This window comes from Phoca vitulina, unplaced genomic scaffold (assembly GCF_004348235.1).
Source record: "Phoca vitulina isolate PV1807 unplaced genomic scaffold, GSC_HSeal_1.0 scaffold164, whole genome shotgun sequence".
Lineage (NCBI taxonomy): Eukaryota > Metazoa > Chordata > Mammalia > Carnivora > Phocidae > Phoca > Phoca vitulina.
Window position 1 is genome coordinate 121,298 of NW_022589867.1, and position 18,438 is coordinate 139,735.

Genomic DNA, 18,438 nt, shown 5'->3' on the forward strand with positions numbered 1-18,438 from the left:
AATATTTGCAAAGGATGAACTTTCACAGTATCGTTTCAGGGTTCTGGATTCCTCGAGAAAGTAAGACAGCTTCTTTGTGCCTATGAAGGTCTGATTTTCATTGTGTCACCCTTTGTATTTTCTTGCTTTCAACTCCTTGCTTCGCCTGAAAGTTTATATCATTTTATTAATATTAAAGGAAAGCTATAATTCTAGAAATTGAAATTGAAGAATGAGGGATAGCATTGTCTGCTGGGCTTGAGATGAGCATTTAAAGCATAATTTGAAATATGATTATATGGTGTGTATTTATGTATGTATATATATTTAACACGTTATATCTCTGTATCTATTATCTAACTATCTATCTATCATCTATCTATTGTCTATTATTGTCATCTAATCTATTTCAATGGTGTGCTGAAGCCAGCTTATACTGGTTCATGAGAGTTGACAGATCAATTTTCAGGAATTTTGCAAGCTGGTTAGGGTTATATTGGTAGCTTGAAAATGGCCATGGCAAGCCTATTTAAATCATGGAAATTGGCAAGTTATACAAATCAGGGATTTTTTTTCCTTCTGAAGAGCCAGTTGTTGAATAATTTACCAATATACCATTCTAAGTTTGGTCTGGAAAGGGACTTCATACATATTTTAGTTCACAATGGAAGAAATAATCAATTTTGTAAAATACCAAAGTTAAAAAAAAGTTTTTGGCATAAACTCATATTCTTAAATAGCACTCACTTTTCTTATTAAGTGTTTTAGAATAAAATGATAGTTTAGTATATTTCTTAATCATTGATTATGTTTTAGAACATTTGTACTGTTGACTTATTATTTTAATCAAAGCTTCCACATTTACATCTTTTAGATAGTTGCAGAACTGTGCACTAAAGTTAAATATTAATGAAAATGAATGAATGAATTAATGAAAATGGATGAATCAAACTTTTCTTGTTGGTGTAGCTTTTGTGTTTATTTTTTTGTCGTTTTTGTCAAACCCCGTCATTTGGTATTATTGAGGTATTTCGTATTTGATTTGTGTTTGTCCATTCGTGTGTGTGTACATGTGTGTTTACACACACATACAGATGCTCACACATATACACACATAAAGCTCAACAAATAATAGTATTAGGGAAAAGGGATATTGGTTCATTAAACATTCTATTTGAAAACTGGGAACAACTTATGTTAAGAACTGTGCCAGGCTTATAAGTAGCTATTTGATCTGTCCAAATGGTTCTTCCTGTCTTTCCTAACAACTTCAAAATGCCATTGTTTCCATCTTTCCCCTCTGGGTTAATATCGTATTTGGTTGAAATGTGCACATTCCTGCTTCAGTGAATGCTTTGCCTAGCAGTCATAGAGGCCAAGTGTGAATTTAAGTTTACCTGTTCAATTTACTTCTAAGAATGTGCTGAGATTGGAGCTGAGCTGCTGAGCAGGCTGTGCAATGTGGCGACTCTGAATAAGAGAGACCTGAGTTCTGTTGGGCAAAGAAAGAACAGGTGGGAAGAATGACTTCTGAACCTGGAGATAGGTAGTGGGAGTGAAGGAAACTCCCGAAGTGGATATTTCTGAACAATGACCAGCAGGAGGATATCAAATCTCTGGAAAGATTGAGCTTTTCTTCTAGTATTGATGACCTCAGCACTTCCCAGGTGCATGACTTTGATTGTTGGGATCTTAGACATAGATGTGGAGAGCTACGAGGGAGGCCGACTCTGAGTCGGCCTTGGAAATTCCTTGGAAATTAGTTTTAAAAATTAAACCTATGTCATTTAATTTCTCCCTTGATTTGATGCTTTTTGAGAATAGTAGAGTCCAGGACTTCCTGGATAAGTTGCTGGACAGGTGCTGGTCTTGTGATGGTCAGCCCGGTGGAGAGATGGAGCTGTTACAGAAGTATCAGCAAATTTTACAGCAGTAGTTCACACATGCGGCTATAATACATTCATCCCCTGTTATTTTCCTAAGAAACGGAGCAACCTACGAGCTTATCTACAGTAGAGTCCGATGCACCACAATGATCACTTCAGGAGCAAAGAAGCTCATACAGAGGTGTGATATCTTTCTGTTGGTGCAAGTTCAAACCTCAGATTCTTTAAAATACATTTCCAGAGTTCTATTTAAATATGGATATGCCACACTAAAAAAGCAGTGGCTTCTTGGTAAAGCGCAATACTGAAATGGAATACTGACTTTCATAAAAATAAGAAATGTGTTTGGAAATTTAAATACCTTTTAAAAAATTAAAAACAAACATACTCTCACAGCTTGAGGGTTTAAATGAACCATGTGCCAAGGAGCTGAGAAAGCTCCTACTTTGGGTTACATCCTGGGACCGCTAACGTTCAAAAGCTGCCCAGCTGGGCATTTCCGCGGCATCTGCATGTTCCATTCAGAAGCCATCTTAGCATATCCCACGCACAACACGGCTTTTCATGACAAATCACTGGTATGCCCCACAAAACTGCTGTGAAGTGTTGTTTTCAGCATAAAAGTTTTGAGTTTTAGGGCTTATGTCAAAATTAAGCATGTTCTGTGAAAGCTTAAATTAATCCTTCCAGTGAGTTGCCTTTAAACAAGTCTATCTTCGTTTTCCATCAGCTCAATTGTTTCTAAACACTTTGAAAACAAAAACCAAAAACCAAAAAACTCCAAGTACAGAACCGAACACAAAGATGCTGAATGCATTCTCTGTGACTTAATTCTATTTTCAGTCCATATTTTATATATACTCTATCCAGGAAATTTTCTCATTTAAATAGGGAGAAGTGATCTTTTTCAGTTAATTCCTTTCTTGTCATTTACAAATGTTGACTATCATGCTGAATGTGGATATCCATCAGGAACCAATGGAAAAAGTTTAATTTATCAATGATCATAAAAATCTTTTTATGCATTCCTTAAATACTCTGGATGCTGATTTAATATATAAACATATTTGTACAAGTTATTCTTCATCTTCAAAACACTTTGTAATTTTACTTAAATAACACAAATGAGTAATTATTTAAAAATATTTTTCATCATTTTACAAAATATATCTTTATGGTATTGTTTTTGGATCTTCCTTGATCTGTCATTTTCCAAATGATTAATCCCTGATGGATTACATATAGTTATGTGACTATATCTTTAACTGTAATAATAAATTTCTTGTCACATATTTGAGGCAAACCTGAGGATAGATCATTGAATAATTGTTATTTTTTTCCTTCCTCCTGTAAAATATGTCATTTCTCCATTTTCTTCTTTAGTGGTCTTTTGAAGAATCCAATCTGTTGAGAAAATACCAAACATAACACAATTAATTATTTGAATTTAGATAATAAGTACTAATTTCCTTGGATAAAATTTAATACTATGTTAGTGATTCTGGGCACTCAAATAATTAATATAATTGAGATTTTTTTTCATTGACCTATTAAGTAATATTGACTGTCAAGAAATGACATTTATCAAATTGCTATTTCATTTTAAAAACTTTTTTGTTGGTTAAATATATCATGTCTCCTAGTAAAAACTAGTACATGTGGTTTTTACTAGTACTAGGGAAAATATTTGGAAAGACATATAAACTACAGTTAGCTGGCATTAAATGGCACTTTGCCATCATCCTTTTTCTCAGGGATGTGGCAGAGAAATTCCATCAAATAACTGATGGTCATAAATTGAGGTCATTAGAGCTGGGGGAGGGAAACTGGCACATGCACCATGGCTGAGGGTGGGGGAGATTTGAGTTGTCTGGATTAACTTTAAATGTGTTAGAACATCTGCCTTTATAGGCTTGACAGGAAGTGCCTCTTGAAAACATGCTGTATCATTTGGATATGAAAAGGAACTCACTGAACATAGAAGAAATTTCACGAAGGGGTGAATGTGGGTTACTTTTCATTATACTTTGTAATTTGGGTCATTATAAAAATTATAAGTGCTTTATTTATTTCCTATTGTACATTATAATAAAAATAAGTATAGGGGCTGGAAGGGATCTTTGTAATAATCTCATCTAAAATGTGGGTATTTTAAATAAAAGGAAATTAAGCATCCTAGAGAAGTGTTTTTTTAAGTCTGTGTATTTTTTTTTTTTATTTGAGAGTGGATTATAATAGTTCAAGCAGACAATGAGTTAATTCTTTGAAAGTATAGTACCTCCATATCATTTTAATAATGAAGTTATGGTGAATTATGCAAGAGAATGGTATATTTAAAAAAAATCATTATTGAATAATTGAGAGCTTAGATGGGATAAATGATCAAAATGCAGTTTTAAGCTACAGAAGGTAACTTCTTCATGTCTTTCACCATGACAGAGCTTTATGTCTTCCATTATGTCAGAATCTAGTTGGTGGTAGATGAGGAAAAGGTGACAACAGAGAAATAAATGTGAAAAAACAATAAATTTGTCCTGCTTCGAGTGGCAATTCTATGTCTCAGGATTTTTTCTTTGAGCCAACAATAAAAGTTCTGGATTCACAAACTATCAGTCTCCTTACCTTGTGCCTGCAGGTCCTGAGTTGAAAATAAATCCAACAAGGCTTTCACAGGAACAGGTGGTGAATGTAAGACTTTTCTCTCTCCTGTCCTGTCCTGCTCTCTCTCTTATCCTTTCCCTCTCAAGTCTTTTTGCATCTTTTCAACCTTCCTTTGCTTTCACATACTAAATGTTCTATTTTATTTTATTTTTTATTTTTAAGATTTATTTATTTGAGAGAGAGTGAGCGAGTAGTAGGGGTGGGGGAGAGGGGCAGAGGGAGGGGGAGAGAGAGAATCCCAAGCAGATTCCCTGCTGAGCATGGAGTCCCATGCATGGCTCCATCTCACAACCCTGAGATCATGACCTAAGCTGAAATCAAGAGTTGGACGCTCAACCGACTGAGCCACTCAGGCACCCCTAAGTGCTCTATTTTAAAACTAAATTGTGTTATCTGAACTTTTCCACTCAACTAATTCTATTAACATGGGTTGTTAGTGGAAGTTGGGTCATAAGAATGGAGACTAGGTGAATGCAGTACATAGCTTCAAACTGGCTGGGGCCAATACTAGTTAAAATTAAAAATGAGTTAAGTTTGTTTTCAGTGCCCAGACTTACAACTTTCACTTTCCTTCTTTGCCTTTCCATATTTACTTATCAGTAAGTGCTAGATCTTATTTATGCTTATCCCTAGTTCAAAACCCTATGGCAAAGGGTCAGATTCAACAGTACCTGGTAGAAATTACGGGCTTACTGACTATAATATGGAATAAATGTTGAATGAATAAATTTAACTAATATATAAAAGACTAAAAAATGGTGGCGCTATTCCCCGTCCACATCCACCAAGGATATGTATATTGGATGAGGAATAAAGCTTTCGGATTAGTAAATAAATCGTCAGTGATGGAACTTCAGCCATTAGTATGAAATCAAGTTAAGAGAGAAAAACGTTCTGCTTTCTTAGGGCTTCTCTGTGGGCTGAGTCTCATTTCAATCTATTGGTTATATTGGCCTGACTGGGCTTCTCCCTCAATGTGTGGTACTATATTCCGGAACGTGTTTCTCAATCTATTTAAACCTGTGCCCCCTAAAAGCCTTCTCTCTTCAATATTAAGTATAACAAGCTACTACTAACATTTTGAAAAACTTTATTTTCTACCATGTGTACTGCAAGGATAAATTATATAAAGACAGTGCTTTTTGAAATAGAGTCACAGCTCCAGGAAGAATCTTTGGCCTGTTCCCTGTATGGACCCCGGGAGTTCCAATGAATTTCCAGAGCGGTCAGATTTTGTTGTTGTTGTTGTTATTTTAATTTTTAAGTTTTATTTATTTATTTGAGAGAAAGATAGCGAGAGAGAGAGAGAGCACGAGCAGGGGAGGAGGGAGAAGCAGGCTCCCTGTCCAGTAGGGAGCCTGATGTGGGGCTTGATCCCTGATGCGGGGCTTGATCCCAGGACTCTGGGATCATGACCTGAGCCGAAAGCAGACGCTTAACTGACTGAGCCACCCAGGTGCCCCAGAGTGGTCAGATTTGGAAGAAGGAGGAAGAAGGGATAGTCCTGAGGTTTCTGCTCCAGGTCTAGTAAGTATAAAAAAAGTCCCTGGGTAGCTCTTCTGAGTCTTCTGCAGACCAAATACATGCTTCAGGGAAGTTCCATATGGCTTTAAGCAGGTGGAGGGGCAATTAATCTTTTTAGTATAATGGAGCTGCCGAAAGTCTGAATCCAACTAGGGACTCTCATTCCAAAACAAAATGTTTTTATACATTTCAGAGAGTTCATGACCCTCTTGAACAAAACCCAATTCCTGGAGCTCCAGAATAAAGAGCCCTGCCTAGAGGTTTCTAGCAGTGAGAGATACTGGAAAGGGATGGGCTTTGCTGATAGATCTTTGCTTGCATCCAGTCCTTTACTAGCTGGTAATCTTGGGAGAGTTACTTAACTTCTCTTTGCTTTAATGTCCTCAAATATAACATGTAGTTAATATACTTTGTTGAAAAGGTTGTAAGCACAACAGAGTGAATAAAAGCAAGAGGGAACACAAAGCAAGGGGTTAACAGTGTTGGCAAGGAAGTAAAATGGTCCGGATTTAGGTCCTTACTCTGCATCTGATAAACCATGTGGCCTTGGGGAACATATTTAACTCTTGTACGTCCCAGCATCTCATTAATAAAATGAGGTTCATAGTCGTGTCTTTCTCAGAGGGCTGATGTTAACATTAAAGTGGAAAAGTTTAAAACAGTTCCTGGCATGTAGAAAGCATTCGGTATGTCCTAATTCTCTTCCCTCCCAAATTCTCTTCTCTTCCCCCTCCCTGTGGAGTCACGGATCTGATCACTGGATCTCCCACTGAAGTGGTTGAACTAACTGCACCTACTGGTCAGAACAGTCCAAAGGTTGCTAAATGACCTTCCTTCCTGGGCCTAAAGGGATCCAAGAAGCCAGCAGAACGTATTAACAAAACATTTACTGGATGGAAGAATGTGTTTATTTTTACCTTTACGCTTCTTCAGACCGGTGACCAAAAAAACTAGATGAATAAAACTTAATTGTTTTAAGCAGAGATATGCCACCAGAGAAAATCTATCCAAATATCAGCTCTGGCTTTCCTTTTCTCTTGTCAGCTGTCTCCTAAAACTACATGGGCAAGTGCAGTGCTCAGAATAGAAAAGCACACTGAAAGAAATCCGTAAAATGCTCTCTGGAATAGAGGTGCATCTAAGTGAAGAAACCACATTCTTTGTTTCAAGCACAACCTCGACACCACTAAGACAGGTCTTGGGGACCACGGTGTGGCAAAGCCGGGTATTACAGACAGAGCACTGACGACCCTGCAGCGTAGAAGGAGCTGCAGGTTTGAGAGAGCCAGGAATTCTTAGAGACTTCGCGAGAGAAAAGCTATGGTTTCTATTTACTGAACTAAATGTTACTGACCTACACCTTTAACATGGCTTTGTTTATCATCCTCTCTGAGTGCAATCCCCCCAAAAGAGGAAGTTAGGCATTGTAAGCGAGTCAAAAGGGTAGAACTGTTGGCAATTTGGTGGGACAGAAATTTATTATTTAAACTACTTGATTAAAGAGAATTCTGCTGCTCAGGTATTAGAAAAAAACGAATATGTAACCACAACCTGTATTTTTAACAGAGTTTAGTTATTTAATAAAGCAATTTGGCAAAATATAGGGTGGTATTATGTTAGAATTAATACCAATTTGATGTTTCATTGGAAAAAAACATTAAATTCAACTTTTTGATAGGATTTTGTTCTCTATTAAATTTAGTGTAAATTCTGTCATCTCAGTTCTGCTTAATTTGAAAGTGATACAGCTAAGAGTTTGAAAAATCTCACACACCTCAGTATAAGCAAAATATCTATGTAAATATATGGATTTATCCAATAGTAATAGTTTTACAAGAGGATTTGAAATAGGAGTCAGTAAAACAGTAAGATTTCTCTTTCATCAACTAAGTAATAAATTTATCCTCTCTCACTCAGGCACACAGCTATTGCATAAAATGTGGCATATTTCTTCATATATTAAAGAAATCTTAGTTTTTAAGATACATAGAGATATGTATTTGGACAAGGCTCATCTTAACCATTCTATTGTTTATATATTCTTAAACTGATATAAGAATTCATTTTGTTCTTTTTTTATAAAAGAGAGTTTTCATTCTTCTTTATTTATAAAAGTAATGCATACTTAATTTACAATTCTCAATGTTATAGACATATAAAGGTCTTTTACAATCCCAATCTCCAGAGAGATCCATCATGATTTTTGGATTTGTTTATTTATTTTTTTCTTTTACAAAACTGGGATCGAGTTGTGCGCAGTGTTTGGGATATACATTTTTTTCTTTTGTCTTGGTCATCACCTCAATATTTTTAATGGTCGTATAATACCATATTACACAGCATGGATAAATAATAATTTATTTCACCAATTTGCTGTTGATAGTTGAAATAGAAAGTCAAAGGAACTTTGGTGCTTACCTTCCACAGTGCTAATATGAGCAGCATTAATAGCAATAATCCAGCAAAAGCACTCAATAGGATGACCCATAATGGCACTCTGCCTGGCAGTCCATCTTTGGATATTTGAATAGCAAACTGAAATTTATTAAACAAGACTGTTAACATTGATAAACACCTGTTATAACTCTTGGTACATTGAGTTCTTGCAGGCTATAATTTTCTACCAAACAATGTACTTAATCTGATTACTACATACAGAGAAAACCTTGAGTTTACATTTAAAAATGTCCATCTATTAAAAATCTCTAAGCATGTCAAATTTATTATTACCCAAAATATTTATAATCTTATGCTTTAGAAATGTACACATAAAGAGTAAACTGTCCATGAATCAGAATGTGAGGGAGCAGAGGTGAATTTAACTCAGTGAGAACCAAAAGTATTACATATTTTAAGGATTTATTGATTGACTTTAGTGCATTATCATGATGGTAAAAGTCTAGGCTGGAGCGTTACCACAGGTTGTCGACATAATCAACCTGAGTAGGTCGTCTTCTAATTCTAATTTTCATGTGTTTTATTTTTTGTCTACAAATTTACATATAATTTTCATATGATAAAATGCACAAATCTCAAGTAGACAGATAACATGAATTTTTGCACATATATTCACCCCTATGTATTTTTATTAGACTGCACTGTCTCTGCCAGTCGACTTCTCTTCAGTCTATATATTAGGTCTTAAACTGAAGGAAAACTTTGAGGTAAACAGCTGTTAGTGTTGCAGCTACTCAATGCGGCACCCAAACCGCAGCGAGACTTGTCTGCGCTGGGTCTCATCCCAAGGTTTCTGAGAAAAAAACTAATTCAGTGTAGATCTCAATGACTAATGATAGCTCAAGTTTCTGTGTTTGCTTGTTGGAGGGAACATCTCAATTCCTAAAGCTAGAGGGAAGACTGGAGGTAAAAAAGAGAACAGGGGAGATATTTATATATATTGGCTGCTGGACAAACTCCTCAGATGGCGACGGGTGGGTCACTGCTGATGCTTTGGGGACACAGAGCCGGCACGAATGTACATATGTACAGAATAAGATCTTAGAAGACAGATTTCAAATACATCTAAAACAACTGCCTGAACTGATAGATACAGAAGCTGAACTCTGGATGGGATCAGTGACTTCTCTAAGATCACACAATTACAAAATGATCACTTCTAGTAATTTTAACGATGTAGGTATAATTTTCTTTTAGGATAAGATGTTGAATAATAGTTCCGTGGGGAATTTTAAGCTAACATTTAGGGGAAATAAAGCTAGTTATAAAATTTCAACAAAACATATCCAGGAATCAAAAGTACTCTTTTCCAATATAATTTATACTCAGTTTTGGGGGGGGGGCGGTGCTACTGGTAAAATTTTGGCTTCTCTGCATGTGGAACAACTTTGCATTTATCAGTGTTCTTTATAATGTAAGTAAACATTATATGCATATGTTCTTTAAAGGTGAATACCTACCAGGGGTCATTGACACTGGAATTATTTGAGATAAGTATTAATTTGAAATAAGAAATTTTTAAACAACATCTGAATGTTACATAGCTTCCAAATAAAATTATATGACTCATACTATCCACATGGGACATTTAAACTCTCCCATGATAAGAGGAGAAATGCTTACATATCCACTTCTGTAATAAGTATTCTGGCCTTATTTTATAATAAAACAGGAGGAAAAACATCAAACCATTTTATTTTTACCAAGGACTGAAGTGTGAATTTGTATGAGGGAATAATATTTCATTTTTGCTTCAGATTTCCCAATGACTAAATGAAGAAAACCTTTCAAAATTTACATTTATTTCTGTACAGTGTACACTTTGTAAAGTGTTTTTCAAGTCTGCTCTTCAGATGTCAACTGCATTTTATAATGTAAGTTTTTAAGGAGGAAAATCACAAATGCATCATTCGTTTTCAAGGTGAAAGTAAAAACACCAATTTATTGTGATAGTTACAAGCGGTAAAGTCAAACATGGCATGTTAATTGTAAATATCATGGTTTTTCCCAGTTTCTTACAAAGAAGACTGAAATCACACTTGAAGCTAATTAAGTATAATTTGAAGCAAAAAGTGTCTGTTACTTAGTGACTAGCTAGTCACTGCTTTAGGTTCTATAAGCAATTATAAAACATTATGTCACAAAATTCAGAGTGAAATGTATAATGTTTTCAAAACTTAGAGTTGCTCTTACCTCTCTTTTTTGATTGCCAGTACTTAAAATCAGTGATGTATTTTCACTCTGAAGGTCTGCCCTTACAGTAAGATTTAAGCTGGAAAAACGTGCCTGAAAAGCAAACAGGATTTATTTTCAATATATTATGCTAATCACAGTGAGAGCTAGTCATGTTTGAGTAGTGCAATTTTTAAAATATAGATTTTCCCGAGAGATTTAAAAACACTGGTTTTGTTAACATCCAAATGGAACTGGTGGTTTCAAATGATGACCCATCCCTCTTCTCTCCACTCAAATTGTCACTTAGGTCCTTGTTATAGAATGAAACAATTCTATATCATTTTCTCCAGATTTATCCTTAGCAAAAACAAATCTCAAACCCTGCCCCCCTTTCATATAGCTAGGTATGAAATAGCTACACTCTGGTAATGAAGTTTATATAGGAGTTCGTGCAGGATTAAACATGAAATTGCCAACATCCAACAGTTTGTGATTTATAAAAATTGTAACTTAATATGATCGAACCTAAAAATTGGAAATTTCATATAATTAACTAAACACTTCTAAGAGAGAAAGAAATCATACAAAATACAATGGATTAAGTTTTTTTTAAATTTTTTATTGTTATGTTAATCACCATACATTACATCATTAGTTTTTGAAGTAGTGTTCCATGATTCATTGTTTGTGCATAACACCCAGTGCTCCATGCAGAACGTGCCCTCTTTAATACCCATCACCAGGCTAACCCATCCTCCCACACCCCTCCCCCCTAGAACCCTCAGTTTGTTTTTCAGAGTCCATCATCTCTCATGGTTCATCTCCCCCTCCAATTTCCCCCCTTTCATTCTTCCCCTCCTGCTATCTTCTTCTTTTTTTTTTTCTTAACATATAATGTATTATTTGTTTCAGAGGTACAGATCTGTGATTCAACAGTCTTGCACAATTCACAGCGCTCATCACAGCACATACCCTCCCCAGTGTCTATCACCCAGCCACCCCATCCCTCCCACCCCAACCCCCACTCCAGCAACCCTCAGTTTGTTACAATGGATTAAGTTTTAAAGTAGCTTGTTGTCAGACAGATTTGACTATTAGGAGCTAAAAAATGTCCTCCTATTTTATATATATACATATATATGTGTGCATATATATATAGTATATATAAATGTGTGTATATAGTATATATAAATGTGTTTATATACATAGTATACATAAATGTGTGTCATATACATATATATATATATGTAAAATCTGATCTAATACAGTGAGTCCATAATACATGTTAGCTCTATTGTTAATGGTGTCAAGGAGTCAAGCACTGTCTCTCTATAATTCTTTGTCCCTTAACTGAGTTCTACAGCATTAAGATAAATGCAAACTTTGATACTGTATAGGTGTTTATTTCTAGAGGTACAAAAAAAAAAAAAAAAAGAATAAGAGAGCCTGAAAAAAAAGTATCATCTGGAAGGAGACCTTGGAGATAACTTCGTTACTAATAAACAAGGAAAATGAGATCCGAATAGTTGGTTAAGTAGAGCTGGGGCTTGGACCACATTTTTTTACGCTTCCAGTTCTTCCTACAGAAGCACTCTGCTTTGCATATACTAAGTAATGAGCAAATATTTGTTAACATAATTCAATAATTACAGAGAACAATGCAGTCACTTACTTTTATAAAAGTTGGTTTCCATAAGATAAGTGAAACATTCACTTGGCTTATGTCAGAAGGAATCAAAGTACACGTAATGGTAGCAAATTTACACGTACTGCAGTCCTGTTTAAATGTTCAGAGGTATATATTAGTATCTTTGCCATTTGACAAAAAGATACCATATTAAAGTATTCTATAAGATAGCTATTTTTAGGTTGATATTGAATTTATTCACTTAAAAAGCATGAGATAAAACTAGCACTTGTCTTGGTTATCTGAATTTACCGGAATTGTGCCTCGTTTGAGATCTTCAGGTTTGGATATAATCGTTTTCTTCCCAGAGTTGACACCAAGAGGGTCCTGAAGGCTACTGGGTCTGCAGTTTGCATTCTAAAAAGTGAAAATATTTCTTTTATCAGACAATGCCAGGTGTCAGAGGGAAAAATGACTCGGTACAATAAGGTGAAGAATCTGACAGCCATTGTCACAGAGGAAAGATCCATCTTCAGGAGTGTGCAATATGGAAGAAGCTGTTCTGGAGCATCCATATACACCCACTCCCAGATAAAAATTACTGTTAGAATGCTACTTTTGAATTGTAATAGATATCAGGGAGGTTGTTATCAAAAAGGAAGGATGTGGGGCGCCTGGGTGGCTCAGGCGTTGAGCGTCTGCCTTCGGCTCAGGTCATGATCCCAGGGTCCTGGGATCGAGCCCCGCATCCGGCTCCGTGCTCCGCAGGAAGCCTGCTTCTCCCTCTCCCACTTCCCCTGCTTGTGTTCCCTCTCTCGCTGTGTCTCTCTGTCAAATAAATAAATAAAATCTTTAAAAAAACAAAACAAAAAGGAAGGATGCTAGTGGAACTTACTATTGCATAACATAACTCATTAATTTATTGTTTTCATCAAACATTAGTTGTTAATTCCCATAATACAGAGAGAGAAAAGAAATTAAAACTATACTAAAAAAAAAGGTTAGCATTTGTTATTCATTATGTTGGCTCATACGATGGTTTGTGAAACAAATAAAAAAAAGAGAGGGGCTTTCATCTGTATTTGTGTATTCATCCAATAATATTTTAGGAGTCTCTAAACACCAAGGGTAAGATAATTGGTCTATGTGGAAAGAAGATGTAAGTAAGCAGACCTATAAATGTTAAGATGCCATGTTTGTAAGACAGCTCGTTCTTGGATTGTTTTACTAGACTTACTCTAATAAACCTTTCGTTCATCAAGACTCTCTACATCCTTGATAAAAGGTAATAAGGATAAAGTTCATAAGTAATAAGAAAAGTACAATTTTAGTCTTCCTACATCTTCACAAACCTGCTTTTTTGGATTAGAGAGAAATGGTAGAGGTTTAATTTTTCCTTGCCTTTAGGGAAACATTTAAAGATTATAATCCAACTATCACTCTTTCTACTTCTTGATTTTTGAGAGTATTTTAACTTAAAAAAAATCTCTGAAGAGAAGACAGATTGTCAAATGCTAATAATATGCATGCATTACTTCAACATTTATTGTGATTTTCTATGTCTTAGAGACTGAACCATAACAATTTACCACATTGACTCATTCAAAGCTATAGGTACAAAGTGATATTGCTATTGTTTGGGATAAGTGAGTAAAGAGTACTGTACTGTTTTATGTGCAGCTGTGTGTTCGCTTAGGAGCAATTAAAAAGTCTCTTTATAGAGCTGTTTGATCATCTCAAACAAATTAAAGCTGTAACAAACATTTTAAGGCACAAGTCAACAAGTAGTTATCTAAAATCTACTCCAGTGGATTGGATAGTATTTCAAAAAGACATGCCCAAGTCCTAGCACCTGGAACCTGTGAATGTGACCTTATGTGGAAAAAGGGTGATTTTGGGGCACCTGGGTGGCTCAGTTGGCTAAGTGTCTGCCTTCAGCTCAGGTCATGATCTCCAGGTCCTGGGATCCAGCCCAGTGTGGGGCTCCCTGTTCAGTGGGGAGTCTGCTCCTCCCTCCGCCGCTCCCCCTGCTAGTGCTCTCTCTCTCTCTCCCTCCCTCTCAGATAAATAAACAAAATCTTAAAAAAAAAAAAAAAGGAAAAAGGAAACAGTGTCATTGCAGATGTAATTAAGGATCTCCAGATGAGGTCCTTCTATTTAGGATGGGCTCTAAATTCACTGATGAGTGTGCTATATGAGACAGAAGAGGCAAAGACCCAGAAACTCAAGGAAGACAGGCATGCGAAGACAGAGGCAGAGACTGCATGCAGTTCTGCTGCCACAAGCTAAGGCATGCCAAGGGTTGACAGCAGCCCCCAGAAGCTAAGAGAGAGGCATGGAACAGATTCTCCCTGTGAGCCTCCACAGGGAACGAACATTGTTGACACCTTGATTGTAGACTCTGGCCTCCAGGACTGTGAAAGAATAAATTTCTGTTGTTTCTAGCCACCCAGTTGGGTAATTTATTACCACAGCAGTTGTAGGAAACTAATACATCTACTAAGTAGCCAGTGGAAATTGTTATTATTATTTAAAATTTTCTAAATGCTTCTCCATGTCGCTTTTGTAAAGCTCTTTATCACAACTGGCATGCAGAACAAAAGGGTTTAAATACAAATTGAAAAAGATAATAATTATGATGTAATTCCAAGGCACACATTACTTACATTAGAAGACGACCATCCACTTGGGTATAGCACAGGATAACCATCTGATGTCAAGTTGGGAAACGAAATTGACAGTTTAAGTTCTGGCATTGGAAAATGTCCACTCTTTCTAATCTACAAGAAAGAAAAATAAAAATGTAACCTCTCTTCCTCTTCCAACAGCATCCTTTCTGTATTAGGTAGGACATCTGTTCTTAATTGATGAATTAAGTTGTGTAATATTTTGAATCTGAAAGTGAATGCAGGCAATTTACGGCACTGGATAGAGAACTGGCATAATTAAACAAGCAAAAAATAGGGATGTTTAATAGTGGCCGTATGCATCAGCTATAATGTATATTGTTCCTTCATCCTCCCACTCCCAAAGTAGGACTGGGATTAAGGAAAATCAGAATTAAATTTCTTTATGCTCATCATCTTTTTGGACATACTGGTCTTTTTGAAGGTGGGAAGGAGGGAGAACATTTACTTGATCCACTCAGAACAGGTGAGCATATTTTGGATGCCTCAACCAGCTTGCCGTAACTCCTTAAACCTACAAATCATTTCTTAGCCCAGCCACATGGGATCTGCCACCACTGCACAGGCAAACCAGATACCCATACGCTTCCCGTCACTATTTTACCTCCAGCTAAGGCTACTGTGTCAATAATGATTGTTAATCCAGTTGGATGAGAGTCACATTGATTCTGCTTTCAATGCCCATCTGTTTTTATCCACTAAACTACAATTCCTGCTTAATATCACATCATGCTGCCAATGGTGAGTGTAGCTCATAGGGAAGGAAAGCCAGGCAGGATGAAATTCAGCAGAAAGCTGAATTTGCTATTCAAAAGTCCTCACAAGTAGAAGAGGTGCAATGGAATTGGAGCAACCAGGTGCTATGGCCCTCCCTTCTTCCCACTCAAGCATAATTTCCAGGACCTACACCTTCTTCACACCCTCCCTAGGCTGAATTCTTAGGTGAGTAGGGAGCTCCTTAATTGACAGATGCCAGAAAATCAACTGATCTATCTAATTGAGCCTTCTGGACTGGGAGTTACACAGTAAGCAATTCCCTGTGTTTGCCTAAAACTAAATGCATCCCTTAATCTTGGAATTCTAGGAATTTCTGACCAGCTGTGCCTGGCCTCTTAATCACGCTCCTTGACTCTTGCCCCTTCTTATTGTAATATGTCTTAAAATTGCCTGCCATGGTCTCCCACTCTAATTCCATCTGTTTTCTGCTAAAGAATAAAAAATCATGTAATCTGTAATTAACATTTATTTTTTTCTGATTAAAAACAATGTTATTTACAGAAACATTGGAAAATATTGAAAATAAACAGGAAGTAAGTTTTCTATAATTCTACTACATTGGTAACACTTTAGTGTACAACTTACCTGTCTATCATATATGTATATATTATATACATATATATTATAAAATATGTATCATATAAAATACAAGATTTGGCACCCCACTTATAAAATGTATTGTCATGGTGTTTTCCCATAAACTTAGAGATTCTTTGAGAATATGACTTTCATTAGCTGCTTAATAATAACCACAATATCAATATTTATTTATGTTCAACATTTATTTATATTCTAGACACTGTGCTAATTTTCTTACTTGCATTATTGCCTTTAACCCTGTTAACAGCCTTATGAGGTAGATTCTCTTAATATCCCTATTTTACTTATAAGGAAACAAGGTTAGAATGAGAATGAAGAACTTCCAAAATCACAGAGCTAGTAAATAGCAGAATTAACTTTTTTTAAAAATCTAAAATGTGTCCTCTTTAGCTGTCTTTCCATTGAATAACTATCTGATAATTTATTTAAGCAATTATATGTGGTTAAACTTTTAGATTGTGTCCAGGTTTCAATTTTTAAACTATAAATGACACTAATAACAGTATCTCCCAGGGGTGCCTGGCTGGCTCAGTCAGAAGAGCATGTGACTCTTGATCTTGGGGTCATGATTTTGAGCCCCATGCTGGGTGTAGAGATTACTTAAAAATAAATAAATAAATAAGTAAGTACAAAAATAAATAAAGAGTATCTCTGAGAATAAATCTTTGTATCACCAGTAATTTTCTATGGTACATTTTAAGCAATAAATTCATTCACTGGGTCTCACCTAAGAAAATGTTCATATTATTTTTCAATTCTATTACTCCAATTTTTTATTTTATCTCAGCAAAATAATAAGGTACAAAGGATTATGGTCAGGGGTATTCTTTTTCTTTTTTAATTTAATTTTATTATGTTATGTTAATCACCATGCATTACGTCATTAGCTTTTGATGTAGTGTACCATGATTCATTATTTGCGTATAACACCCAGTGCTCCATTCAATATGTGCCCTCTTTAATACCCATCACCAGGCTAACCCATCCCCTAACCCCCTCCCCTCTAGAACCTTCAGTTTGTTTCTCAGAGTCCATAGTCTCTCATGGTTCATCCCCCCTTCTGATTTCCCCCCTTCATTTTTCCCTTCCTACTCTCTTCTTCTTCTTCTTTTTTTTTTTAACATATAATGTATTATTTGTTTCAGAGGTACAGGTCTGTGATTCCTCAGTCTTACACAATTCACAGCGTTCACCATAGCACATACCCTCCCCAATGTCTATCACCCAGCCACCCCATCCCTCCCACCCCCCACCACTCCGGCAACCCTCACTTTGTTTCCTGAGATTAAGGATTGCTCATATCAGTGAGATCATATGATACTTGTCTTTCTCTGATTGACTTATTTCGCTTAGCATAATACCCTCTGGTTCCACCCATGTTGTTGCAAATGGCAAGATTTCATTTTTTTGATGGCTGCATAATATTCCATTGCATATATATACACCACATCTTCTTTATCCATTCATCTGTTGAAGGACATCTTGGCTCTTTCTATAGTTTGGCTATTGTGGACATTGCTGCTATAAACACTGGGGTGCCCGTACCCCTTCGGATCACTACATTTGTATCTTTGGGGTAAATACCCAGTAGTGCAATTGCTGGGTCGTACAGTAGCTCTATTTTCAACTTTTTGAGGAACCTCTGTACTGTTTTCCGGAGTGGCTGCACCAGCTTGCATTCCCACCAACAGTGTAGGAGGGTTCCCCTTTCTCTGCTTCCTTGCCAACATCTGTTGTTTCCTGACTTGTTAATTTTAGCCATTCTGACTGGTGTGAGTTGGTATCTCATTGAGGTTTTGATATGGATTTCCCTGATGCCGAGTGATGTCAAGCAAGTTTTCATGTGTCTGTTGGCCATTTAGATGTCTTCTTTGCAGAAATGTCTGTTCAGGTTTTCTGTCCATTTCTTGATTGGATTAGTTGTTCTTTGGGTGTTGAGTTTGATAAGTTCTTTATAGATTTTGGATACTAGCCCTTTATCTGATATGTCATTTGCAAATATCTTCTCCCATTCTGTTGGTTGTCTTTTGGTTTTGTTGACTGTTTCCTTTGCTGTGCAAAAGCT

General features: G+C 36.1%; 1 protein-coding gene across 1 annotated transcript; it reads right to left on the bottom strand.

Moving 5' to 3' along the window:
* Positions 1-2,673: 2,673 nt before the first annotated feature.
* LOC116628985 (integrin alpha-1-like) lies at positions 2,674-15,335 on the bottom strand. The gene is made up of 6 exons (XM_032399283.1): positions 14,976-15,335; positions 12,622-12,726; positions 12,355-12,459; positions 10,701-10,793; positions 8,469-8,585; positions 2,674-3,269 (listed from the first exon to the last, which is right to left on the bottom strand). The coding sequence occupies exons 1-6, from the start codon at positions 15,063-15,065 to the stop codon at positions 3,225-3,227; spliced, it is 555 nt and encodes a 184-aa protein (XP_032255174.1). The 5' UTR covers positions 15,066-15,335; the 3' UTR covers positions 2,674-3,224.
* Between the last annotated feature and the right edge of the window lie 3,103 nt (positions 15,336-18,438).